General features: G+C 41.5%; 1 protein-coding gene across 1 annotated transcript in view; it reads left to right on the top strand.

Moving 5' to 3' along the window:
• TP53I11 (tumor protein p53 inducible protein 11) overlaps positions 1–17,774 on the top strand; it is a 65,808-nt gene that overhangs the window by 30,019 nt on the left and 18,015 nt on the right. Inside the window, 2 exon segments of the mRNA XM_042456210.1 lie at positions 9,425–9,549; positions 9,551–9,589. Coding sequence (XP_042312144.1) covers positions 9,460–9,549; positions 9,551–9,589 — 129 coding nt within the window. The 5' untranslated portion in view covers positions 9,425–9,459.

The raw sequence follows: 17,774 nt of genomic DNA, 5'->3' as shown, positions 1-17,774 counted from the left end.
GTCTGAAGGCTCAACTAGGGCTCTATGAGGCTAGAATTCAAATCCCTCCTCAGTCATGGGAATCCATTGGGGGACACAAGAAAACCCTATGATACATGTTTATGGACTGTCATAATCAGAAGAAATTTGAAGGCAAATGACAGCAACTGAAATAAGATAACTTACAAGCATGTAAAAGGAAAAAAATGAGTGTGACAAGTACAGCATTTCTCATTTAAAACCCTTCTAAAGCAAACAGTTAGTAGCCCAAAGCTGTCTGAATTTTAAAAAAGTGTTTTTCCTAATGAAAAGAGAACAGATCGAGGGGTCAGTGTGGCCTCCCATGGAGGGGAATTCCCCAGTGTGGAAAGAGTCATTAAGAAGACCATCTCTCATGTCCTTATTGAGTGTGTCTGTAAGGCTGGTGAGACCTTCCCCAAAGATCTCAGAATTCAGGTAGGCTTGCAAGAAATAATGCAGTCCTTCAGATAGTCTGGACCCTAGTCATGGACTAATTTTCCTTTGTGCCAGTGATCTGTTCAGCCTGTTAGCTCATGTCCCATACAAGAGATGGCACTCATTTGTAGCTCCTGATTTTACATTATATTTAGGAGCATAAAACTTAACTATGCGGTTGGCCCTTAATATCTACAGACTTGCTATCTGCAGATTCAACCATCCCCAGATGGCAAGCCCACATTGCCCCAATGGTGGTATGTGCACATGGCTGTACTGCCATTAGGGACAGCCCCCCATTGTCCCCAGTGGTTGTGTGCCACAGGTTTGTTTTTTTTAAGTGGTCAGTTTGCCATAGGATGCAGAGACCCTAAAGTTGGTTCACTCAGTAACTGACATGATTCAACAACACATATCTGCCATGTCTCTTGTAAAGATGTTAGGCAATCATATTAACTCCACTAGTTAAGAACCCACATTCTTTCAAAATGAGGGTGAACCCTTATTTCTTCCAGTGTCACTAAACTCCCAGCCAGCATAGCCAGTGACCAGTGATGATGAAAGGTTCAGTCCATCTACAATGAGCATGGGATGGCACAGGTTTCCTATTCATCTTTTAAATTTGCTTCTTATGCTATCAGACATGGGGGGCTGGCAGTTATTTTTTTCCACTGTTCTAGGATCCAATACTATATTTGTGCCCATTGAGTACATTTTTTTCTTTCTTTCTTGGAAACTTGCCAGGGAACAGGGAATTCCCCAGAAATCGTCAACACTGTTCCACAAGCACCACGTAGTTGTGTGAATGTGCAGGGTCGAGCTTGGGGAGGCTCAAGCACCAAGAATGGACACTGCTAATTGCCTACTAAAATGGGCTGCTGTGTGCAGAGCGGTGATTTGGTCATTCCCCCCTTCCTCTCAAAGTGTGGGTCTGCTCTTTTAATGTACACATGGTATCCCAGGCTTTAGGAGCGGGAGGCAGCCATGGAGCCTGACCACCAGGTGCATATACTTTGAATTCCCACTCCAGGGAGCCTCCCAGCTGCTCACTTCACAAGCCCAAGGAGCTATTCTGGGAGAAAGACTTGCTTCTACCTCCACTGTATTTGCTCCCCCCCCCCCACTTTTGGTGTGTGTGTGTCTGTGTGTTTGTCTTGTGTCCCAAATCCCCTTGAATGTGGAGGGCTGACTGTACAAGAGTTTCCAAAATGTGTTTCACCTAACTCTTTAGAGATCCAAGAATTATCTTGATCATAATTTATGAGTAATAATAAGTGTCTGAGCTGAAACACCATAGAACAGCCTGGAGGAACAGGGAATACCTACAACCCCATCACCACATGCAGATTCCCATACAATATAGAATTGTGAAGCTTATCTGAGTCTGTCCTCCCTTCTCCAGTTTACTTAGAGATCTGTGAACATTGGAAAATATGATTGGCACCTTCTTACAGTGAGACTTTAGACTTAATTAGCAGAATACAACAACTCTTGATTTTGCTACATTCTCTTGGGATGTCCTGTTTCCCTGAAATTATGTTTATCTAAATCAGCAACTTTAGGATGCTTTGCATTTCCACCCCACATTCTGCAATATGTTCAAGGCTTCTATGGGGGTGGGAAATCTTATAGATACTTTATTACCTTTTTCCCCCCCCCCCCTGTATATAAAAAGAGAGATTGTAGCACTGTTGAGCTCATGTAACCAGCAGAGAATATAAAAATTAATAAAATATAAGAGGGTTTTTTTCCATCCTAGAGAAAGGTACGCTAGATAAAATAGAGAGAGCCACTTGTCCAAAGCAGTTTCTAGGCCATACTTCAAAGACTATGTTCTTTCAGTAGCAAGAGAGCTAGAGCCACACCATTCCTTCCTGGGCCACCAGAAAAGGCTGCACAGAAGAAGCCCACACCTCAAATTATTTTCTCTGCTAGCTTGTTAGCCATAAGGCTGATATCAGATCAGTGGCTTAAGGGGATTCTTTGTTAGTCCAGAACTATTAAAGGTGCTTTAACCAAATATTGGGTGCGTGCGTGTGTGTGTGTGTGTGTGAGAGAGAGAGAGAGAGAGAGAGAATAATGGAATCAATAAGTTGATTTTTGTTTAATAAACATACATTGGCAGGTTATAGACCGCCCATTTGGGGCGGGCTGCACCCGCCCCTTTCCCCAGTGTATCGGGGCCTCAGCTGCTAGAACGGCAGCTGCTGAGGCCCCGATCTGCCGCTTTTCAGGCTGCGGGGAAGCGGCAAAACACCACTTCCCCGCAGCCTGAAAAGGGGTGTCCTTGGGGCTTCAAGCCCCAAGGACACCCCGCGGCGGCAAGGAGAAGAAGAAAGGGGCCGCTTGGCCCCTTTCTCCCTTGCTTTGCTGGGCGCAGCCGTCTGAAGGCTGCGCCCAGCGAGGCAAAGTGGCGCCGCAAACCAGGAAGGAGCTCCAAAACGGAGCTCTTTCCTGGTCCGCGGAAAGGGCGCACTAAGCACCCTGGCGCGGACTGACGACGTCACATCCGCGCCGCCCCGTATAGAGGTGGCACGGTCGTGACGTCCTCATGGCAGCCCCCATGTGGAAGGGGGGCTGCCATTTTGTACAGACTCAGTCCGTACTAGGGTTAGGGGGGGTGTAACCCGCCTTTGTACCTTCACAGTGTTGAATATCTTGTTTACATCAAGTGGTAACAATGGCCATTAAATCCATCTCTAGGCTGTCACCATAACAAAAATCAAGGCATTGTATGAGGCAGAGTAGGGGTAATTTTGTCCTGCAGGGAGAAGCAATCATTTTGAGCAGCTGCCATTGCAGGTCATGGAGCTGATCTTCCCAGGGTTTTTCTCTGGATATGTTTAGTTTTATAGTAAAGGCAAATTCATAAAAAAATGTCAAAAGCTGACTGGGAATATTGGTTCATTTGCCTCTAGAGACTTGACTACATAAGAACTCAGTTAGCGTGGCAGTGCCAACTTGAAATTCCACTGAATGTGCATCTATGCTAAACAAACAAAGTAACTCCGGAACTGGTATATGTCTGGTAAGGATATTAGTGGTGCCGGGATTACTTTAGGACAAACAAAGTTGGCTGCTAAAGCTTTACTCTGGCACTGGGGATACTTGTTTTATATCAAGGCGTCTGTCTGCCAGTGGCTGGATTTGAGACAGCTTAATACTATTGATGTCTTATTTTAGAGCTCTTTCCAGAGATTGCTTTCTGTGCTGTCTTGGTATCCTTACAATGTAGTAGCACATTTATACCTAACTGGAGAAGCTATAGAAGTTGAAACATTTTAAAATTCAAAGTGGCAACAAGGATAAAGCGTGAACCCATTGAGTCTTGAGGAGGAGGAGAGCAATTGCAGGGCTTGAAAAAATTACTTTTTGGACTACTAATCATTTTGGTAGTTGTCACATGCCTGAGTTTCATGCTGCTTGTCAAAGGAGATTTCGTCTTGTTGAATATAAGTAGTGAAACTTAGAGGACACCAATCTTTAAAGATTCTACAAATCTGTTTCCTCATGCAAAACAGAACTATGGTAAAGACTGAAGTGCAGGCCAAAACATAACGTCATGATTGAAATTAATGCCATAATCCATATTAACAAACCAGTTCTAGTGGTTTTCTTTTCCAGGAGGAGATATTTTGTAAAGCTAATGGATCTTAACTAACCCTTCAAGAACAAACCATGCCAGAAAGTTTTTGTGGTACAATCAGGAGAACTACAGTGGTGTATTGTTGCTAGGACAACTCATTCTAATTCCTTCTCCTGATTTGTGTGAAAACTGATGGTCATAAAATCCTAGAATTGAAAGAGACCACAAGAGTCATCCAGACTAACCCCCTGCCATACAGGAAGACATCATCAAAGAACTCTTGATAGATGGCCATACACCCTCTGTTTAAAAATCTCCGAAGAAGGAGACTCCACTGCACTCCAAGAGCAGCATATTCCACTGTTGAACAGCTCTTACTGTTAGGAAGTTCTTCCTAGGGTTTAAGTGGAATCTGATTTCCTGTTGTTTGGATCCATTGCTCCACATCTTATTCTCTGGTGCTTCAGAAAACACACTTGTTTGGGGGGACAAGCACTCCTGATGCAGATGATAAATGATTTCATAGTCCCTGCTAATTCAATTGTAAATTCTTGCCCTACTACAACATTGCAGCAGGCACAGTTTGAACCTTCAGAACTTTCCCATTTCCTCTGAAGATTGTTACAAGCAGCAGATTGAAGCTATATGTATTCCCCCAGTTTGGCCAAAGAATACGTTGACCTGGAAGTATTCTTGGTTATTCTGTTCCTGAGATGGGAAGGTAGGGGTGCTTGCTTCACATGAATCAACCTGAGGTTTGGTGAGAATTTTCCTTTAATGGTTATTCTAACAGGTATATAAAGAATATTTAACATTATTTGAGAAATTTCCAGAAAACATGTTTTTGGAGTACCTTTGAGACTAACTGAAAGAAAGAAATTGGCAGCATGAGCTTTCATAGACTTCAGTCTACTTTCTCAGCTACGTTTGGTGGAGTGGAAGCCAGGCATTGACATATATACACTCAGTGCAGGGGGCTGGGGGCAGGGCTTCCAGGGACGGTGTGCACTCCCTCGCCCCGTTGAGGAAAAAGACAGGACAGTGCATGGGGATGGCACAGTGGGAGCATGGGGATGGAGCACTTTTGGGGAGTACAGATACAGTGTGTGCTGGGATGGCATGCTGGTAACGTGGGGACAATGGGTGGTGGAGCTTGGAGACAGAGCATGTGTAGGGACAGCATGTGGAGAAGGAGTCCTACTGGGTGTCACCCCTCTTCTGGAGTGTAACTTGGTGCAGACTTCACCATCCCACTGCTTGGTGCAGAAAATGCTATTTTCTATACAAAACAACAAAATATTAATTTTGTGAAGAATAAATCCTATGTGGTTTTTGAAGACTTTCTCACGATAGGAAGAAAATGGCTAAAATGACTTGATGCGTGCTCCCAGAAGACAATTGGTGTGGTGAAGAATCAAATCCCTGATCTGATTTACTAGTAACATTATCATTTTACTAGTAATATTAGGATTTATTATAAAAAGAAAGAACAAGCCAGACACATTTTCCTTGTTACAATTCAGGGTCCTTATATTTCAGTTGTCTACCTCACATCTCCTAACTCACTCTGAAAAATATATAAAATGACTCCCAAGATAATGTTTGTAAACATAGTACTTGGGTTGTGCAGTGAGCTGATATGATAAGCATGTTCTAGAACCATATGCACTGCCTGCATTTAGGGGGAAATGAATGTGCTGTGTAAATTTATCTCCTATTCCTTCATCAGTTTATTAGCAAAATCTCTGTCTGGGTCTTTGATGTCCTAGTTTACTGCACTGCATCTAATTTTGAAATGCCCGAGGGGAGTCAGCCTTGTATTCGACACTAAATAAATAAATAAACATCCATAATAACTGGATTAAACGAACAATATACTGGGAGACCCACATCAGAACATCATACTTTATGAGTGGACAAGACTCAAAAATCTCTATTGCTACAGCTCGGTTCCTTCATAAAGCTTCGCTGTTGAGATCTAGATATGTTGGAATGATTGGTGTTAATTGTAAGGGGGATGAACAGATTTGATGTATGTCGACGGATATTTTATGTTACTTTTGCCTCCCATTTCAATTCCAATTTTAATTCTGTTTTATTCCCTATGGTAACTATCTTACATACTATTGTTTAATTGTTAACTATTTTATTTTATCTGTTTACTAGTATATCCTTTAGCACATATTGTATATCTTTTAGATATACATAAGCTGTAGACAAGTAATGCATGTTCTGGTTCTGGTGCACGTTTAGGTTATGCATATGTATTTATATTGTATGGAGGTTTATTGCACCTAGTGCACTGTATTTACATTTTATATATAGCTGTGTGATACTGCTTTTTATTATGTTACTGGTATTTTGAAACGGCCCTTGGGCTACTCAATAAATTGTATTGAAGGAAATAAATAAACAAACAAACAAACAAATGAAACTACTATTAGGGAATTGGAAAGACATACCCAGAAGGCAATAAACAATAGAACTATTTCAATAGGAAACCAATAAACATTAATGAAGGGGTAGGAAATCTTGTATCCTCCAGATGTTTAGGATTTTAATAATCTTTACCCAAACCCTTGGCAATGTTGGGTTTGATGGGAGTTGGAATCCTGCAACTTTTGGAGGAGCACCAAGTGGCCTAGTTTTACTTTAATATACAGAGAGCAAGAATTGATGTTTTATCCAGGAATGGTTCAATTATTATAACTGACATTATGAGAGAGATGGACATTTGTAGGTGTTCCAGAGAAATGAACTCATTCCCTCACTTGACCCCAGTGTGGAAAGACTCCATGCCTGCCTGCCTATAAATACTTTCCCCACATTTGCCTATGAATCTTGAAAGAGTAAACCAGGTTCTTCAGAGAAAATGTTTATATGGTGAAATAATGGAAAAAACTATGCAGCAGTCTTGCCTGAAATGACTTACAGATTTGGTTTGTCTTTTGGTACCCACTTGTCATAGCAAAGTTGGAGACAAGTATTCAGGCTTACTCATACACAAATAGCCCTCCTGTCATGCTTACTTGAAGGAAAGGCACTATTTCACATGCAGGCTATCACTGAGTCATAAATAAAAATTGAAATAAGGCTGAAATCCTAAGTGGGTTTGCTTGAGAGGTAACTCCATCAAAATCAAAAGAACATATTTTAGATCAGGTATAAGCAGTCATTGGTCCTTCAGATGCTGTAAGACTGCAGCTCCTATCAGGCCCCATTAACTATGCTGGCTGAGGATGAAGGAAGTTGCAGTCCTATAGTGTTTGGAATGCCACAAATTGCCTGCTACTGTTCTAAGTGAAGTGTGGTTAAGATGTTTAATATGAGTGCTGCAATTCAATACTATTTATGTTCCAGAAGGCTGATGTAAGTCCTTCTCTTCTTCTCTATTGATATCCTATACCCATTCTGTGCCCTCCCCTATTTTTTTTTGTCCCACCTCCTTCCAAATATCCTAGATTTACACCATCTTACTCTGATTTATATGCACTCTCTAGGACACACACTGGCATGACTAAAAGGTACTGGTTTCTTGCTTTCAAACAGAGTCAGGAACAGCTTTCTTAGCATAACATTCTGGGCTACATTAAGCCTCTCTGCCTTCTGTGAGCTGGCAGCTGATAACAAAGCTCTCCCGCCCACTATAATGAATAAGATAAAAGCACACAGAGCAGAAGTTTAACTGGAACAACACTGAGAAGAAAGTTAATGCTGTGGCTGTCTAAAATAGGTTTCTACTACAGCCATGTTTGTTTTTGCAGCTGGAAGAAACTTAAAATGCCAATAATATCCATTTGCAATAGGAGTGGAAATTATATTGTTAAACTGAAACTCTCATCATTCTTTAGCACAAATTGCAGTTCAGCAGCATCTGGAGGGCTGTACAATTTCCATCCCTGATCTACAAGGACAGGAATTAATTAGATTTGCCATATCCCTCCATTTTTTCTAGCTGAGGCACACACAATAGGATAGCATGGTACTTCGGTTACAGTGGGGTGGGCAACATGTGGGACTCCAGATATTGGACTGCAGCTTCTGTCAGACCTATGCCCTACAGCCAATGGTGAAGGATTGTGAAATGGCACTCAAACAGCATCTGGAGGTCCATGTTGACCACTCTGGAGGGTATTGGATGAGGAGTGGTTCAAATCCTCTCTTTGTGTGCATCTTCACTGTAGAAAAAATGAAGATGGGCACCACTTTAAGTGCTGTAGATCCATCCATTGAAATCCTGTGCTTTGTATTTTTACAAGGTCGTTAGCCTTCTCTGCCAAAGAGCTGATGCCTCACAAAGCTACAGATCCCAGGATTCTGTCAGATGGAGGCTTGGCGGTTAATGTGTGTCAAACGGCAGTATTTCTACCATGTAAATGCACCCACAGTCTAAAACTAATTAAACAGTTTTGAGTTTGTCTGATTCTAGGGAGCTTGTGTTCCTCCAGATGTTGTTGGACTCCTAACTCTCACCACCACCCTGGCCGAGGTTGCTGAGACTTGACCGAATATCTAAAAAGCCACAGCTTCCCCACTCTGTTAGGTCAGTTTCATTCTTTTTTCAGCCTAGCATACTTAATAAAGGTGGTTTTAGAAGTGACATTGAGTGATGATATGGGTTCCTTGGAGGAGGGATATATTAGAACAGGTCTTTGCCTACCATGCTGGTGAACCTATCTATAGAAATGCATTCAATCCAACTGATTTTCCCCAGGGCACAGAAAAGTTATATCTTTGGACTACTGTCCCCACCATCTTCCAACTAGCATGGTTAGTGGTGAGGCTGAGGATTCTGTGAGTCACAGTCCCACAATGTAACATCCTTGCTGATGTGTTGCGGATGTCTGGGATTGCACAAACTACAAAAGAAGAAAACATTCTCCTACAATGTACAATTTGATTAAAAATCCTCTGCCAAGATCCAACATGTATAGTTGCTACTTATTCTGGAGACAAGGAACACAAAGAACTAGTTCTAAAATTTAAAGAAAAATCATTCGTCACATAACTTTAGAAATGGAATGGCAACAGCTAATTCAGCTTTGGCAGCCTTGTACTTTCCTCTTGAAAGCTTCCAGGTCAAGTTGCATCCCCCTGAGGCTGTTAGTATCAAATTCTTAGGCACTCATCTTTAAACTGTACAGAGAGGTAAGTATTCTGTAGCTAAAAATATGACAAGAGATGGTTTTATTGCTCCCTTCCTCCTCCCCAGCCTACAAATGAAAAGATGTCCATTCTTTTTGTGCCTGAAGAATGTAACTGGTGTGACATGCAGTAGTATGTTGTGTTAAATGAAAATTATCTTCTCTTTGAAGTGGCTTTTCCATCATTTTGCTGGATTTGACCCTTGCAGAGAAATGTACTTCGCTAGTTTAATCTAACCTCTCATCTATCTGATTTCAGATTCTGCCCAAGTCAGCGACTACCCAAAAGTCACTATGGCAACCAAGCAACCTCCCCCTCTAATGAAGAAGCACAGCCAGACAGACCTTGTAAGCCGTCTGAAGACACGGAAGATCCTAGGGGTTGGGGGGGGAGGATGATGACGGTGAAGTTCATAGGTCCAAGGTAAGAGATGGTATTATGAGATGGGGGCAGTTTGGATTACCACTTATAACTTCCAGACAGCACAGCCAATGATGAGGGATTCTAGGAATTGATCCAAAATGTCTGGAGAGACATAGATTGAAAATCACTAGGCTAGCAGTTTCTAGGTTCCACTCTAGCCCTAAATCAGGTTCCCTCTCACCAGCTCTTCTACAGAATAAATTAAATTTTACATAATGAGGTGTACAGAACAAAGAAGATAATATCACACAAGAAGAAACATGCTGGGCTATGTCAGAAATGCCTGCAGAGTTTGAATAGCTTTGTTCTTAAAACAGTCCATATTTCTGAGTTCAGCTCTGTGACAAGCTTACTTGAAAACACCATATTGCTAGCTGAGAGATAAATGCATTCTTTCCCCCTTATATATAAGAATGGGGGGGGGGGTGAGAAGCTATGGGATGTTGACATCACCACCACCTCATGCTGTCTTTCTTCTAAGATTCAGTAGAAAGAAAGAGGTGTACTGATGAGCCAAACCAGGGTAAGGGACCTGAGACTCCATATGATGCTGGCATCCATCCACTATCAGCATCAGCCAATATAGACAGATGGGAGCTAGTGTTTAGTGACATCTGGAAGGCCATTTTTCCCATCCCTGATCAAAAGACAGGTGAGTTGAGCCCAGGCATTGCCAGCAAGCATCCTCTGAAAATGTACCCTGGAAAGGAATTCAGTCTTCAGTGGAGAATAACTTCCCCACCCTGAGTCAGATCGTGCACAGAGCTTTCTCAAACACGTTGTATGTATCTTGTTTTATAAGTGCTCTGATATGTGCAATTGAAATTGATGTTCTGTGCTGGAGATTATTAAGCATATTAATCAATGACTGCTGCTGACAATTAGGAAAAGGACAGAATGATTGCTGAGTGAGAAGAAAAATGATGGGATTCCCTGAGTGAGTGTAGGTTACTTTGTCACCACACTGAGGAAATATTTTTTGTCTGAGAAGGCAGAACCAAGATGATGTGTACTTGAAATCTTGCACACCCTGTTGACTGACACATAAGCTCCAAGGTGACTGAAAATAACATTTCAATGAATAATGCATTAATACCAGAAAACTAATGTTAGAGGGAAAGGTCAGCATAAAGGGACTTGAGAAGCAGAATGACTATAGATAGATAGATAGATAGATAGATAGATAGATAGTCATTCTGCTTCTCAAGTCCACAGACCCATCCCTCTTGCTGCTCTTGTGTAGTCATAGTGTTTTCTGGGCTTAACTACAATGTCTGTAGAGAGCAGACATTGTAGTTAAGCCCAGAAAACACTGTGACTACACAAGATCAGCAAGAGAGATGGGTCTGTGGCTCATTTAGGAGGCTCAGAAGTGGCAGAGTAGTATATAATTCCTGTGTTTCTCAGCCTTTGGGTCACCCTAATTTATAATATCTTAAATTCAACTCATAGCAATTCAACAAGCCATCTTCTACACATAAACATAGAGGTGTGAGTCTGAATTAGTTCTCCCTGCCAAAAAAATTAAATAAATAAGAAAAAAGAAAAAAAAGTAGAAAATGAGATGATAGATTCACAGCTATGGGTGGAATTATTAGGCCTGTGGGGGTGGCTGCTTGAAGCTGCTGTTCTCACCTCATTAGAGATGTGTCTTTGTAGGTGTAGAAAGACCTATAGTTTTACCATCTTCCTTCTATTTCCCCCAAGGACAGAGAGGCTGTATCTTTGCATAGCTTATGCACGCTTCTCTTTCTTCAGTCTTGCTGTCATATGTTGGCCTCCCCACCCACACATACTCTTCCAAATTCATCTCTTTTTTCTCTAGGTATCTTCTACATCAGCTGTATTTATTTCAGATCAAAACTGTGGTGCAAAAATGTCCAGTGCCCAAAGTATTTGTGACAGAAAAAAATGTGTTGAGCTCAAGGTAGCAGCTAATATATCCCCTTGAACATCTGAGTCCTTTGTCCTGTGTGTGTTTGGAGGCAGGGTTTCTTCTCAGGTCCTTCATACACAAAGCATAGGTATAACACAGATTTTAACTGATATAATAGTCCTTTATTTTCCTTGAGAATTTCAAACAGGCATCCTTCCCAAATTGCAATGCCTGGGAAGATAGAAAGCCATGGGAATTAAATAAAATCAGTATAGGCCCCATTCAGACAGGCCAAAATAAAGCTGCTTCGGGTCACTTTTGAGGTATGCTATTTCAATGATGCATGCGTACTAAGAGTCTGGAAGCTGGGCCAAAACTGCGCTCTAGTCTTTAGGGCTGGATCGTGGCTTTGGCGTGACTTCCAGTCTCTTAGTATGTATGCATCATTTAAACAGCATACCTCCAAAGTGACCTGAAGCAGCTTTATTTTGGCCTGTCTGTATACGGCCATAGATTTGCAGTGTAGATCTTCCTGTAGCCCCTGATATGCATATGCTTAGTGTCTTCCTAAGGATCCAGTGATTGGGACAGTATGTTTGCTTATCCCTTGCCGGATCACACTCTAGAGCAGTGATTCCCAAACTCTGGCCTTCCAGGTGTTTTGGACTTTGGCTCCCAGAATCCCAGACCATTGGCCAAGATGGCTGGAGCTTGTGGGAGCTGAAGTCCAGCACACTTGCAAGGCCAGATTTTGGGAATCACTTCTATAGAGGAACAAAGTAAGAGGATGTATGTAGCCCCAGCGCAGAGATCTTTATTAAACTTCTCCCTAGTCAAGGCCTACAATGAAGAATTGGAAAGGAGGAAAGAATTCCTGTACCAGAATTCTGCAATTCTGGAATAGGTGCCTAAATTGGGTCTTGGGCTCAACTGTTGTGATCCTTTTGTGCAAAATGCTGTTCTTATCTGAAGCTGTAGGTCAGACCCTAAGTTTCAGAAAGAGCACACTCCACCCCTCTCCTGGTTATGCTTCTGTAAAACAGGGATGAGAAAAGTGCAGATGTTTTTGAAGTGCTATTCCCAGCATTCCTCATCATTGGCTTTGTTGGTAAACAGTGTTGGAAGCTGCAGCCCAACGAAGGCTGAAGGGCCAGCCTTGCTGTAAAACATAACCTGCAAGCTCATAACACATTTGTTGTTGTTAGCTGCCCTCAAGTCAATTCCAATTCATGGTGGCCCCGTGGATGAGACATCTCCAAGAATCCCTGCCCTGCCCAGATTCTGCAAGCCCACAAACCCCCTGATTGAGGAATGACTTAGGGAGCTGGGGATGTTTAGCCTGGAGAAGAGAAGGTTAAGGGGTGACATGATAGCCCTGTTTAAATACTTGAAGGGATGTCATATTTGGGAGGGAGCTAGCTTGTTTTCTGCTGCTCCAGTGAACAGGACCTGGAGCAATGGATGCAAGCTACAGGAAAAGAGATTCCACCACAACATTAGGAGGAATTTCTTGACAGTAAGGGCTGTTCGACATTGGAACACACTCCCTCGGAATGTAGTGGAGTCTCCTTCCTTAGATGTCTTTAAACAGAGGCTGGATGGCCATCTGTCAGGGATGCTTTGATTTAGATTTTCTGCATGGCAGAGGGTTGGACTGGCTGGCCCTTGTGGTCTCTTCCAACTCTAAGATTCTGTGAGTATATCCATCTGGATCACGATCTTCCTCTCTTTCTTCTACCCTCTACCTTTCCTAGCATTATTGTTTTTTCTAGTGATCCATGCCTTTTCATCATGTGGCCAAAGTATGATAGTCTCAATTTGATCATCTTTGCTTCCAAGGAAAGCCCTGGTCTGATCTGTTCAAAAACCCATTGGTTTGTCATCGTCGCTGTCCATGGTATCCTAAGTACTCTTCTCCAGCACCACATTTCAAATGAGTTGATTTTCTTTCTGTCTGCTTCCTTCACTGTTCAGCTCTCACATCCATACATGGTAATTGAAAATACAATGGCCTGAACGATTCTTACTTTAGTGCTCAGTTGTATGTCTTCGCTCTTCAGTGTTTTTCTAGTTCTTTCATATCTGCCCTTCCTATTCCTAGTCTTCTTCTTATTTCTTGACTGCAGCTTCCATTCTGGTCAATGTTTGATCCTAGATATGGGACTTCTTTAACTATTTCAATTTTCTCATTGTCTAGATTGAATTTGTGTACAGTATTTCTTCTGTGGTCGTTATTTTTGTTTTCTTTATGTTTAGCATCAGACCTGCCTTTGTACTTTCATCTTTTACCTTCCTTATCAACTGTTCCAATTTCTGAATGTCTAATGCTAATATTATGGTGTCGTCTGCATATCTTAGGTTGTTAATGTTGCTTCCTCCTATAGTCACTCCTCCTTTTTCTGATTCTAAATCTGCTTTTCTTATGATATTTTCAGCAAATAAGTTAAACAAGTAAGGTGATAGGATGCAGCCTTGCCTGACCCCTTTGCCTATTGGGAACCACTCTGTTTCCCTAAATTCTGTTCTGATGATGGCCTCCTGTCCTTAGTACAGGATTTTCAGATGTAGTGGCACCTCCATGCGTTTGAGTGCATTCCATAGCTTTTTGTGATAGATACAATCAAATGCTTTGCTGTAGTCTATAAAACTCATACTGATTCTTTTTTTGGAATTCTTTGGTGCTCTCCAGTAGCCATCGCATGTTTGCAATGAGGTCCCTAGTGCCCCTTCCTTTTTTGAATCCTGCTTGCACCTCTGGAATTTCTCTCTCTGTATTATTGGAGTCTATGCTGCAGAATTTTGGCATTATTTTGCTTGTATGTGAGATTGTATAGCGCTATTGTCCTATAGTTGCTGCAATCATTTGTATCTCTTTTCTTGTAGATTTTTATGTATATCAAGTGTTTCCAGTCTTATTTTTTTGTGGTTTTTTGGGGCTATGTGACCATTTTCTAGAAGAGTGTCTTCCTGACGTTTTGCCAGCATCTGTGGCTGGCATCTTCAGAGAATGCTTGCCTCACTCTCCAGAACATTGCCACATAGCCCAAAAACCCCACAAAAAAAAACGATGGATGCCAGTCATGAAAGTCTTCGACTTTACATTGTTTCCAGTCTGTTGGCCACCGCTTTGTTTTCCATATCTGTTGGCATATTTCAGTTAGATCTAAAGTTGCATCAGCCTTTAGACACTGTAGCAGTTCAATTGGGATATCATCTGTTCCTGTTCATAACACATTACTTATTAATATATGCACATATTCCCAGTTTTGTGTATGGTTGTGAAAGCTGGACAGTTGAAAAAAACTGATAGGAAAGAAAAATCAACTTATTTGAACTATAGTGTTTGGAAGAGAGTTCTCTAAATACTGTGGACCTGCTAACAAATGGATACAAGAGTGAATCAAGCCTGAACTCTCACTAAAAGCCAAAATGACTAAATGGAGATTATTGTATCTTGCACATACAGTGCGCCCACCCCATACGCAGGCTTGCCATACACAGATTTGAGCTTATGCACATGGCAAGTCTGGGAGGACAAAATGGCACGTGTGCTGCAGGTGCACGTGGGAGCACGCCCCATAGAAACCAATGGGATTTGAGCATACATGTTTTTTCCATATCTATGTACGGCATAGATCCCCTGCATATAGAAAGGGCCCACTGTACCATGATATGATATGATATGATACGATACGATACGATATGATATGACTCATTGGAAATGATGATAATATTGGGGAAAGTGAGAGGTAGTAGGAAAAGAGGGAGACAGCAATACAGCTAGATTGATACAATCAAGGAAGCCTTGGTTCTGATTTTGTAAGACTTGAGCAGGGCAGTTGATGACTGAGATTGTTAGTGGTCTCTCATTTCTGGCTCACTGTAATTGAAAGTCAGCTTGAGGGAAAATAACAACAAATCGTAATATAAGATTTCCTAGATCAGAGCTAGGGCTAGATTTTATCACTCATGTTTCCTGGATTGTGCAGGTGAATCCAACTCTGTCAGTTTTAATTATCACAAGTGGAGAGAGAAATATCAGGGGTTAGACAGCTGGCAAACACTTTTAGTATTAATTAATTTATTAATAAGTAAAATAAAATATACGATATTGGGAGTGCAACAGTATCATGCTGTGAGAGTTATGCTCAAATCACAAGAAGGACTGGTGAAACTGACATTGTTTTTCTGAGCCCCTTGTCAGATTCATCTCTGCAGAGCACAGGGAAAAGGCTACACAGGTTCACCTCTCCTGTCTGTGACCACATCAAGAACATGCAACCACACATGCACATCTCACGATAATTTGTACTACTGCTATTTTATGTTTTTCAGCCTAACTGGGAATGGGCGTATGCAATTTTTTGTAATTTAAGGCTGTGAGCAATTTTTGTTTCTGGTTTTGACCATTTTTTTAGTTGTTCCTGCAACTGCCCCCAATTACTCCATGGATACTTGTTCCCTCTTTTTCTTGTTCCCCCCCCCCCCCCCCCCAGCACTTTATTTGAAAACTGGAGGATTTTAAAAAATAAAACTCAAGTGGCCTGGCATAAGAGAGGGTTTTTTTTTTAAAAAAATAATAATCTGATGCTCTAGTGGTGATGTTGCAGCACAGACAAAAATGAGGAAAAGAGGTAATTGGTTTTAGCAGACAGAAAACTAGAAATTCTCAACTAGAACAAGGAAACACAAAAAGCACCCACAGTTCATGCTATTGAGCACTAAAGGCACTGTCACAAAACAAAAGAAGTTGAATCAGACCGCTTGGTACCAATTTCGGCTGATACGCCAACTGCGTCCCTGTCTGGACCGAAAGGACCTTGAAACATTGGTAACCTCTTATTTAGATTTCTGTAACGTGCTCTACATGGGGCTACCTTTGTACCAAATTCGGAAGCTTCAGCTAGTTCAAAACGCTGCAGCCAGATTGGTCACGGGAACACCTAGGTCGGACCACATTACACCGGTATTAAAATCCTTACACTGGCTGCCAATTAGCTTCCGAGCCCAATACAATGTGTTGGTCATCACCTTTAAAACCCTACATGGCTTGGGGCCAAGTTACTTGAGGAAACGCCTCTCCCTACACAATCCGCCCCGCACCCTCAGAACAACTGGAAAGCTCCTACTTGAACACCCCAGAGATTAACAGCCACTCACCAAAGAGCGTTTACTGCTATGGCTCCTACGTATTGGAATAACCTCCCAGAACAGATTTGCCTCATTCCCACCCTGGACGCCTTTAAGAAGGCACTGAAAACCTATCTCTTCCAGCAAGCGTACCCTTTTGACCCTCTGTAGAGAAAATCACCCCAAATATATATCTACCTCAGGACGTTTTCTTTTTATATTGTATTGTGATTTGTGTGTTTTTAAGGGATGTGTTATTATATGAGCTGATTTTATCTAATTGTAATTGTGATGTATTGTGAATTGATACTGGCTGTAATCCTGCCTTGATCCCTAGGGAGAGGCGGGGAAATATAAATAAAAATTGTATTATTATTATTATTACTATGTGAACACAAGGATTTAGAATTCTAAAATGTACCAGGACATTCCACATCCAGCAAGGATGACAAAGTTGCAGTAATTGATGGGAATTTTGAGGAAATACACTGGGACAAGGGGAGCGTTATTTGAATATCAGAAATAAAGGTTGTGAGTAAGTCAATGAAAATTGTCATTTCCAGGTAGGTTTGGTCAGTCTGGATGAGACCATATTTCAAAGTTTGACTTTCTTTGTTTCCTTTGTTTTGTTTTGTTTTGTTTGTTTTGTTTTGTTTTGGGTAACTTAAATCTGAAGTATGGTACTTGCTATCTACTAAAGAATGCAGTGGGACACTGAAATCCTATCTGTTTACTCTGCATCTTTCACAGAAAGACAGAAGCAACATTAAAGACAATTTTGCCTGGACAAACACAAGCAAAAGAGGATTAAAAGTGTGTATGTGTGTGTGTGTGTGTGTGCACGCACACACACACAACCTCCCTTCCTTTCCTGTACTGGTTCTGCTTCTGATTGCAGTTTTTGTGGGTCTATTTTAAAAAATCATATGTTTAGTTTTATGACCTTTAGGGTCCTCAAAAAAAAAAAATAACTGTAAAGGAAGGAAACATACTGATTGCCCAGAAGTTGCTGACGATGTTGATTCATCACTCAATAAATGTACTGTAATAGGGCCTCAGAGGGAAACTTCTAAGACCAGTGTTTGTGAGGGCTCTGTTTTTTCCAGCTCAGTATCTTTATAGAAAATACAGGAAAACACAATTCCTATGGGAAAATTAAAAATACCAAGAGGGCAAAAT

The sequence above is a fragment of the Sceloporus undulatus genome, chromosome 1, assembly GCF_019175285.1.
Source record: "Sceloporus undulatus isolate JIND9_A2432 ecotype Alabama chromosome 1, SceUnd_v1.1, whole genome shotgun sequence".
Classification (NCBI taxonomy): Eukaryota; Metazoa; Chordata; class Lepidosauria; order Squamata; family Phrynosomatidae; genus Sceloporus; species Sceloporus undulatus.
The sequence above is the reverse complement of the archived record's forward strand: the minus strand, read 5'-3'. Positions and strand labels throughout refer to the sequence as shown.